Genomic DNA, 10,957 nt, shown 5'->3' on the forward strand with positions numbered 1-10,957 from the left:
GGACTCCATCTTTCTTATTACATTGTTACATCCTCACATAAAGTATCAGTTCCAGGGAAGCCCACTCAGAATCTCGGATCTCATAATGCTCTTGCCTGATTATAGGCACATTTTTGTTCTACCCTCTATCCAGCATGCCATTCTTGTTCTTTTCTTGCCCACGTCACTAGGCCAGTGGTCAAGTCCCTTCTATGCTAACTGCTTTCATGCCTCAGGGCCTTTGCACTTGCTATTTATTCTGCCCAGTACAGTCTTGTCTAGAAAGCCCCAGAACGTGTGTCCTTACTTCTTTCTGGAGTCTGTTCAAATGTCACATCATCAGAGAGACCTTCTCTGACAGCCCTGTATAAATAGCATACCACTCTGTACCACACATGCCTCACTTTACTTTTCTTAGAGCACTTACCACCATGTGACCTATTGTGTGTTCACCTGTTTAAATGTTAATGACCTATCTCTCCCTGAAGGAATGTGAGCTCCATGAGAGTAGAGACATTGTGTGTCTCCTTCACTTCTGTACCCCCAGTGCCAGGGGCTCATCCGTGTTTGTTGAATCAATGAAACAGGGATAAATGGTCTAGACCTGGGGTCTTTGGGTGTTTGCACTCTGGTAAGCAAGTGTTGCTTGCTCTCAAGTCCCACCTCTTGAAGGTCAAATACCTCACATCACTTGGAGGAGTTGTGTTTTAAAATACAAAATCCTGGATCCCAGCCCTTGAGATACTAATTCAGATCTAGTGAAAATCTGTATTTTAAAACAAGCATCCCAGATAATTAAGAGGTTTAAGTAGTATTAAATATTTTTAGATTACAATGGGACCAAAAGAACAAAAAGTGGGGGAGGTCTTGTGGTTAAAAATAAGTTTGCAAAATTCTGCATTGTGTATCCCAAGTCAGAAAATCATATGTGCATTTGCATAATATAGACCCAGTGAAATAACATAGGGAAGAAACATGATTAGCTTTATTTAACTTAATGTTAAGATGTTATCTATGAATGTTTCCCAACCTTAGTTGATCATGGAAACTTTTAATTCATGGGACTACTAATGAAATGTTCCTTTTAGGTTAATTACTCTAGATATGAACCTCCCCAACCCCTGCCGCCCCCTATTAATAAGGGGCTTAACTCACCATCCGTTGAGTGGGAGCTGCATTTAGAAACTTGCCTGCAAAAAAGCAGAGCATGGAAAGGGGGAAAAAAGGAAATTTACAGCCAAGAAACCTGTCAAATATGACCTCAGATGCTCAGATGGTCAAGGTGAACATCAACAGAGATAAGCTATACTGATAACATGTACCCTTGATATGATGTGATGAGAATGGCACTTTGTCTCTGTGGTCTTCCAGACCTCAGTCTAATCAGAGAAAAACTTCAACTGAGAACATTCTACATATTATCTGACCAGGACTCCTCAAAACTGTCAAGGTCATCAAAACCAAGGAGAGCCTGAGAAGTTGTCACAGCCCAGAGGAACATAAGGAGACATGACTGAATGTCATGAGGCATCCTGGATGGCTTCGTGGAACATGGATAAATTAGGGAAAAACTGTAAAGTCCAAAAGTCATGTGGAGTTGAATGGGAAGTACCAATATTGGTTCTTACATTATGACAGTATGCCATAATAGTATAAGATACTGATCCCTGGGAAAGCTCAGTGAGGGGTAAATGAAAACTCTCTGTGCTATTTTTGCAACTTCTCTGTATATCTAAAGTTATTCAAAAATTTTAAAAAGATTATTTAAGTAAGAGATTGGTTAAAAGAAAAATTATTGATATGTGTAATAGCATGGACGAATCTCAGACAAAAGAGTGTATGATTGCAGATACATGTAAAATTCAAGAAAAGGCAAAATTAATTCATTATTACAACTATAAGAAAGTAGTCAATGGGGCATCTGTGTGGCTTAGTCAGTTAAGCATCTGATTCTTGATTTAGCTCAGGTCGTGATCTTGGAGTTGTGAATTGAGCCCCATGTGGGGCTCCGCACTAGGCATGAGACCTACTTAAGATTCTGTCTCTCCCTCTTCCTCTGTCCCTCCTAACCCTCTCTAATTCTCTTAAAAAAAAGAGAGAGAGAGAGAGAGAGAGAGAGAGAAAGGTTAACTCTGGGGAAAAGAGTAGGCAAAGGAAATGTTAGAGGCTGCTGGAAATATTCCATATCTTCATCTGGGTAGGGAATACAGGAGTTCAGGATTAAAAAAAAAGAAGAAGAAAGAAAGAAAACCCAGGATGTGCACTTTAAATCCTTTATTGTACATTGGTTAAGTTTCAATTAAATAACTTCAATGCATACAAAGAGAGGCCTAAAAGGGTATTCATCAACATTTATTAATGGCTGCTTTAGGCCAGTGGAGTTTTTTGGTGATATTTTCCTTTCCCTTCCATATTTATTTATAATTTCTTTCAGTGATTCATTTTTTGAAAATAAAAACAATAAATAAATGATTCTTTTAAAAAAGACCCACCTGGGGCGCCTGGGTGGCTCAGTGGGTTAAGCCGCTGCCTTCGGCTCAGGTCATGATCCCAGGTCCTGGGTTCGAGCCCCACATCGGGCTTTCTGCTCAGCGGGGAGCCTGCTTCCTCCTCTCTCTCTGCCTGCCTCTCTGCCTACTTGTGATTTCTCTCTGTCAAATAAATAAATAAAATCTTTAAAAAAAATAAAAATAAAAAAGACCCACCCTGTGGACACCTAGGTAGCTCAATTGCTTAAGTGTCTGCCTTTGGCTCAGGTCATGATTCCAGTGTTCTAGAATCAGGCCTCCATGTCAAGCTCCCTGCTCACTGCCTGCCACCCCTCCTGCCACTCCCCATGCTTGTGGATGCTTTCTCAATCTCTCTGACAAATAAATAAATAAAATCTTCTAAAAAAATTCCACCCTGTGAAACAATACCCATCAGATCGGTAAAACCCCAAAATGAATCTCGGAACACTGAAAAAATAAAATTTAATTAAAAAAATAAAATTTAATTAAAAAAAACCCACAAAATTTTAACATACTTTTTGGGCAAGGTTGTAAAGCAGTTGGCCTATGGATTTTCTCCTTTGTTTCTTCTAAATAGTTGATACTTTTGTGGTTACATTTCAGACTATGGCTCATTTTGAGTTACATAGTTAAATTTTGTGTTGAGGTGTGATGTGTATGTGGACGTTCATCTTTTGCATGTGGATATACAATTGTTCCAACACCATTGCTTAGAAGGCTATCCTTCTCCACCAAACTGCTTTTTCTCCTCTGATAAGACTCAGTTAACTGTATCCATATGAGTTCACTTCTGGTCTTTCCATTCTCTGCCATTGACCTCCATGTCTATCCTTCAATAATGCGACAATACTGTTATTACTGTAGTTAGTGTAATTCTTAAAGTAAATCATAAGCCTTTAGTCTACAAGAACATTGCATGTGTTAGAAAGGCATAATCAGTTTGCTAAACCTGAGAAATCCTGTTGTTTCAGATGGTTTCTGGAAGGAATATTAGTCAGTGTCTTCACATGTTCACTGGTGGTGATTATTGCCTGTAAGTAGCCATTTCTCAAATTATTCCCCTGACCCTTGTATTTTATTCCAATTTGGGTCATTTAAAAATAATTCCTAACTATTTTCTCTTTCTTGTCCAAGATACTGCCAAGCCATTATTTCTTGGCCTTGTCAGCTATGTCAAAACCACCACCTATGCTCAGTAAGTATTGACTTACCACCGTCTGGTCAGAGATGACTATAATCTGCTCTCTGAGAATGCTTCTTGCTGAGTAATAGATGACAATGACTACACACAGGAAAGGTCCTGATCATTTGTCCTTGCGAATACTTCCTGTTCATGCTAAAATCTAATGGCATTATCATCCTGTCTCTTAAATTCTTACAAATTCCTCAAAATAGACAATTAAGCTTTAAGGAGGTAGGACTTAATAAATAACATGAACTTAGAAATTTTAAGTAATTTCAAAGTGCTTTTATAGATGCATGGCACTGCCCTTTATAAATACCTCTTACTGAGAGGACTTTATCTTATAGTTTCCCAAATAACTGGCAAACTGCCCATGAAGTGGTCTCAGTTACAAAGTGTGGTTTCTCTGCCATCTCTCACTCACCTAAGGGTGCCCCTGTGTGCTAACTGCCACGGCTCATCATACTTCAAAGGGTTACTGGGGTCTGGGTGAGATGTTCGCAGAATTTCAAACAGTCTGCAAAACACCATCCCATCAAAAGATGGATTGTGCTAATTACCTTCTCTTCAATATGGCTGCCAGAGGCCAGCTCCCATAGACTGGAGACAGATGGATGTCTATAATTCAAATTAGTTTACTTGCCTTTGCTCTTGACACAATGTTGCCCTATTTATGAAATCATCATGTTAATTCTGAAATCACGATGGGACTTAATGAAGATTTATTTTGTTTAGGACTGTAGCCAGTATTGATTTCCTGACACTCTGACTGATGTTTCCCTTCGTTTCCTTGCATTCCAGGGTTTCTGGGGGGCAGGCATTGATATAGCTAAGATTTGTTTAACCTCATAGTTAGGAAAGTGGGTCCTGAGGCCACCCAAGAAATTCTTATTCATTAGCCCTTGTATATTAATGACTTAAATTCCTCTAAGATACTCACTCCTTCCCTCCATTAGCCCTTGTATATTAATGACTTAAATTCCTCTAAGATACTCACTCCTTCCCTCCAGCTACAGGTCACTCTCTAGGTCTGCAGAAACTTTGGAGTGCACCTCACTCAGCATTAATGACAAATTTGCATGCACACTCAACTTTCTGGGCTGAGATGTCACACCATTCAGGACTGGACTAACCAACAGTGTCTAAACGACAGATACTCACACAAAGAGCCATTTTATACCTCCATTTTCAGAAGTAAAAACATTGTCGTTTCTTGTCAGATGGTGTGACTTATTCAAATCCCTTCTCTTTGGGTTTTAAGGTGAACTTGTACAATTAATCAGAAAGATAGGTATCATCTGGTTAAGAATTCCGTAATGAGAGCAGAGTCTCAATGCATGGCATGGGGACATCTGCTCTAGAACCAACTGGAGAGCTTCTATCCTGATTCCAGCTCTTCTGAATCCAAGAATTTCCAAGGGGCCTTCTTTTTTTTTAACAACCTCTCTAGGTAATTCTTTGCACATTAACTGTGTGAACCTTGGAAAAATGGTTTTTAAAATCTTTACCCCTTGATTTCTAAAGTGACATCATTTAGCCTACTAAATCTTTGTTGAGAACTTATGATGCATTCTGTGCTGTGCTGAATGTCCAGTTGCACTCAGGAGAAAAATATGGAGTCTTTCCTAACTGTCAGATATGTCCTCTAGGTGCCAAGGCTGCTATGCCAAGGCCTTGAGATTTCAGAGTCTAAAGAGACATGTAAAGGGCAAGGTGAAGTCCCATTTAATATGGTTAGTGCAAGTACAGAGTTAGCACAGAGGCTGGGGGAACATCAGGAGAGTGGTTTTGCCAGTCTGGGAGGGATGGTGGTATGGAGGAAGGGGAGGCTTCTTGGAATGCCAAAGTCTGACCTGTAGGGCATAGTGTCACCTCTTGCTTTCAGAGCACTTGCCATTGTTTTGAGCTCCTTGTTTTTTCTCTCCTAAAAGAAATTAGATCAGGATGATGATGATATTTCTATCCTACATACACTCATCTACAGCCTCAATAAGATCCCTCCTTTGATTATTTGTGTCTGTACTTACCTTGTTCTTCTCTTGTTCCCTCTCTATTTTTGTCCCATTTGCTGCCCTCTCCCCAGCCTCTTGCACACACACTATTGCATTTAAGACCTATGAAAACAAGGACTAATTGATTTTTATTCTTGTATGCATCTCAATGTCTTGAGAATAGTAGATATACCATGAATATTCATCAATTTGTATGTATTTGCTGCATCATTTCTTAAAATACTTCCTTTGCAGCCAAGAGCTCTGTGTCTGTATATCAAACATTTTGTAACTCTCTCCCTCTCACATAAACATATCCAGAAGCTAATAAACCAAAGACATGGTTATTAAAATTGAGAGGTAAGGATGACTCATAAGGCTCCTCTAGCAATCAAGGATGAAAACCTAAGAGGGTGGAGTGCAAGCACTTAATTCAGCTCCACAAACTTTAGTGGTGCAGCCATCCCACACCTGTTCTGCACTGTACGTAGTAGATTAGATTAGGGCTCTATTCTCTCACACTTCGTACCTCTCAAGTCCATCTCTTTTCATCTCATAACGCAATTTTCATTCAACCACTTTATTCGTTCAATTTAAAGTCTGTGAGTCTGTGGACTATCTATATGACTCATCATTGGCCCAAGTGTCCCTTTCATATGAAGGTCATTGCAGGTATCCCTTGTTACCAATGACGTGTTGGCATCGGCAGGGTGCATTTTGCACATTTATGACGTCATAGTAAGGAGATGGGTAACATCTGTTCCCTCTACTCTTACATGTCGGAATGTGTGTTTCTACAGTTGGTGAATGAATGCATAAACTTTAATGAGTAGAAATATTGGGAAAACCCTGTAAGGATTTCTGTTCTAGAGGAAGTGATGCAGGTGGAGAAAGAAAACAATATGAAATGGTGGTTCACTAAGTACCAAGCTGGGGTAAAAATAAAAGTTACTCCAAGTTGAGGCTCCACTCTTCCTAGTTATGATTACTTAAGCTAGTTTGTGTGTGTGTGTGTGTGTGTGTGCACGTGTGCACCCATGCACACAGTGATTGCAGTAATTATCACATTTCATGTCTATGTGGATGAATCATGCATTTCTTTTCTCTCTTCTCTGATCTAGGTTTGCCAAAATTTGACAACCACTTAGGAATGTCTCTGATGAATGCCTTTAATCTGAATATCCAGAAATTGTCTGATTTGCAGTCTGCTTGGAATCAATTGTTTTATTGGAGGAGAATGAGGAGCTGGATAATTGAGAAAAATATATTTTAATTTGGTTATGTGTTTTTTTTAAATCTCATTTTTGTCCTCATAATTGTAATATGCTCATGAAAATAGTATTAATTTATCTTTCCTTTGCAACACTAGCAGTTGAAAAGGAACAGACTATAAACTGTGATAGAGAAACAACCACCTGGGTAGATATTCCTCTCTTATTCCCTGAGGCATGGTTTTCAAACATTAATTTCCTTTTAGAGAATTCTATGAGGCACTTGTAACAATGCAAATTCCTGGGCCTGCCCGCAACCACCTCTTCCTTGCTGAACTGCTTTAATTGAATAATGTAAGCAAGTCTCTGTAATCAATACCAACTTGAAAATAAATAAATCACAGTTTGAGCATAAAATACAATGTAGAAAAAAATTCGTCATTCTCCCCAAAGAGTGGCTGGGTGGGGGTTGGTGTCAGCAGATGCAGGTTAATGGAAAATGGGCAGAAAAGAGGTTTTCTTTGGGAAAGCACATTCTTCTTTTGAGCCATTTCCTTACAAAATTTTCAGCCTTCTTGGAGCTCATGATTACCTTTCACTTAAGAGCGATTAAAATAAAGATATAAGAGGGGACGCCTGGGTGGCTCAGTGGGTTAAGCCTCTGCCTTCAGCTCAGGTCATGATCTCAGGGTCCTGGGATCGAGCCCCACATCAGGCTCTGTGCTCAGCAGGAAGCCTGCTTCCCCCTCCCTCTCTGCCTGCTTATGATCTCTGTCTCTCTCTCTGTCAAATAAATAAAAATAAAGCCTTAAAAAAATAAAAAAAATAAAGATATAAAAGAAAAAAATCTTTAAGGGCCAAAAAAAAAAAAAAAAGGCAAAACATCAGAGTACCTTGAAATGCATAAAAATGAAATGCATAAAAAATGCAGTCGCTCAGCCAACTGAAGGGATATAGAAGTATAGAAGATGCTTCCTATCATTGCTCTTGCTTGGAATATGTTCTTGAGGCAAACGTAGCCTGCAGTTCAAAGTTGTTATGTTGTATGATATTCTCCAGCTAGACACCTGTGTGGAGAAAATTGTCTTTGCTTAAAATGGTAATATCAAAATATCACTCTTTGTATTATTTGTATTTAGTGAATTTGATTTTAAAAAGTACTGTACTAGTAAATAAATGAGGTCATCAGCAAAGTATATCTATGTGTCTATATCTATCTATCTATCTATCATCATCTATCTATCATAAAGAGCAGTCACGACTGCAATTCATTAATTGGACACTCTTAGTTTGCTACAGCTGCCATAACAAATTACCACAAACTGGTGGCTTTAAATGACACAAATTTATTGTCTCATATCTCTGGAGTCTATAGTCAAGGTGTGGCAGCACTATTTTCCTTCTGGGGGGTTCAGGGAAGAATCTCTTTCCTTGCCAGTTTTGGCTTCTGTTTGCAAGGTGGCTCCTTCCTCCAGCTTCCAGGCACACAGCTTGCTTCCAGCATCACATCACCTTCTCCTCGTCTGCAGTGAAATCTCCCTTCACCTCTCTCCCAAAGGACACATGTATTCGTCTATAATTATGATTTACCCTGAAGGGAAAAAAAAAAAGTGTTAGGCAATCACAAATGAGTCTTAAAAAAAAAAATTATGATTTACCCCGAACATCAAAGACTGTGTGTAGAGTAGGGCAGACGGGAAGAGTAGGGAGGACTGAAGTGTCAACTACCCTTATCACCAGAAATGACTGGAGGATTACGAGAGAGTTAATTAATATTCTGGGAAAAGTACATCAGAGTATCCCAGAGGATCTTGTGGCAATGGCCAAGAGATACAAGGCAAATAAAATGAAAAAAAAAAAGAAAAAAATTAGGGAAAGCCCAAGAAATTATATTATTAATGTTTACATTGAAAGGTGATAACATGTTACTTATCGGAGATTTCAAGATTTTTTGAGAGATATGTTATTTAGGATATGTGGAAGTATTGGGAACATGCTGGCAAGATGAAGACTTGACTGATTCTTAAAATAATAGTGATCAAAAATGTACAATTCAATACTTTATGCTTTCTTTAATAAAAGTCAAAAGTATTTTAAAAAATAAAGGACCCGGGTATTTACATTTAAGTTCCTCTCTAATCATCCAAGGGGTGATGGCAGTCTTCCCATCCCCAAAGCATTAACATAATCCTGGCTGCAAATCCCTCTTGCTCTAGAAGGTAATATTCATATATACCAGTGATTAGAACCTAGATGTCTTCAGGGACCATTAGTTAGCCTGCCACCATCTTCAGCTTGGAATAGATTTGCACGATGATTTAGTAGATCTGGGAGGTGTCCCATACATTTGTCTTTTTAACAAGTAAGCAAATTTATCAGAGGGTGGTTTCAAACCACATTCATGGCACGCTTTGAAGAGGGATTTAATTGGAAGCTAAGTGCATAGAGAGCCTTTCATTTTGATGCTCTATCAGGAGAGCATGCCTTGAGAATTCCACAGTGACCCTGTGTTGTGCACATGTTTATACAGGGTCACTGAATTTTCATGATTTCCAAGTCAGATGCAGAAATAAAAATAATTAGGGTGCCTGGATGGCTCAGTCAGTGAAGCATCTGCCTTTGGTTCAGGTCATTATCTCGGGAACCTGGGATCCAGACTGTGTCTGGCTCTCTGCTTAGCAGGGAATCTGCTGGTCTTCCCTTGGACCCTCCCCAACCCCCATCCCACGTGTGTTCTTTTTCTCACTCTCTCTTTCTCAAATAGATAGTAAAAAAAAATCTTTTCTTAAAAAAGAAATAAGAAGAATAGTTTATAATTATGTTCTATTTTATTGCATCCTGGACCTTTCCTTTCTAATCATATAAGCTTTCTATCACTGCTGTAACAAATTGTCACAGACTTGACGATTTAAAATGAAATAAATTTATTATCTTACAGTTCTGAAGGTCCAATGCCCCAAAATGAGTTGCAGGAGCCTACAATCAAGATGTCAGCAGGCTGTGTTCCTTCTGGAGATTCCAGAGAAATCCCGTTTCCTTGCTCTTCCAAATTCTGGAGGTTGCTTACCTTTCTTGGCCCTCGGGGCTCTTCCTCCTCCTTCCAAACACATCCTTCTGCTTCTGCTGTCAATGACTTTGGCCTTCCCTGCCTCTTTCTTAGGAGGATTTTTGTGATCATATTAAACCCACCCAGATAATCCAGGATAATCTCTCCATTTTAAGATCCTTAATTTAGTCACATCTCTAAAGTCCCTCTGCCATGAAGGTTAACATTAACAGGTTTAAAGTACAGTTGCTACTGAATGCATATCACTTCTGCATTACAAAGTAAAAAAATCCTAAGACAAACCATTGTAAGTCAGGGCCTGTCTGTATATATATCACTAGATATCTAGATCTACATCTAGATCGTTCTAAATCTACATCTCTCTCCCTCTTTCTATCAATAATATATCCTATTGGTTCTATCTATCTATCTATCTATCTATCTATCATATGTCCTATTGGTTTAATAACAGGTATTAAAACCACCATTTTATAGCTAAGCTTAGAGAAATTTGATAACTTTCACAAGCACAAAGAGGGCAAAGTAAGAGGTCTAGGTATTACACCCAAGTCTGTGTGACCCCTCAGTCCTTGCTTTTCCCACTATTGATTACTCCTGGAAAGATGAAAAGAGAAGGACATGGGACCTTGAAAATCAAATATTGCCCCAGGCACTCTCTCCAGAAATACTAACTCTAGGAAAAGCTTTCCATGAGGCAAGAGGTTAAATGAAAAGAGCCAAACTGTGACCTTTACCTTCCTTCTTGTAACTCAAGTTTCTCAAATCTAGTTTGTCCAAGATTTCACATGAACGCTATGCCATAGGAGAGAGAAATCGCCCAGCACCGTCTGGTCTACTTGAAGATCTCTGCTTGTAAAGGCTTCTATAGCTGTACCCAGCTCATGGAAAGACCTGCTCTTCTGATGGAGTATCTACTATATTCTAGATGTTGTATCTACCTTATCTATAATTCCCATCACGGTCCTGCCAAGGATTACTTCATATTATAGTTGCTGTAGCAGGCAAACCCATGTAGT

General features: G+C 39.0%; 1 protein-coding gene across 7 annotated transcripts in view; it reads left to right on the top strand.

Moving 5' to 3' along the window:
- The window catches only part of TMEM71 (transmembrane protein 71), a 31,572-nt gene extending 24,069 nt beyond the window's left edge, over positions 1–7,503 (top strand). For 6 of the 7 annotated variants that reach the window (XM_047728076.1, XM_047728080.1, XM_047728081.1 and 3 more), the window contains 3 exons: positions 3,461–3,522; positions 3,624–3,684; positions 6,785–7,503. In XM_047728076.1, the coding sequence (XP_047584032.1) occupies positions 3,461–3,522; positions 3,624–3,684; positions 6,785–6,800 (139 nt within the window). In that variant the 3' untranslated portion in view covers positions 6,801–7,503. The remainder of the gene's footprint in view (positions 1–3,460; positions 3,523–3,623; positions 3,685–6,784) is intronic. The other variant, XM_047728082.1, reaches the window with a different exon arrangement.
- Positions 7,504–10,957: the final 3,454 nt, after the last annotated feature.

Source organism: Lutra lutra, chromosome 4 (assembly GCF_902655055.1).
Source record: "Lutra lutra chromosome 4, mLutLut1.2, whole genome shotgun sequence".
Taxonomy (NCBI): Eukaryota; Metazoa; Chordata; class Mammalia; order Carnivora; family Mustelidae; genus Lutra; species Lutra lutra.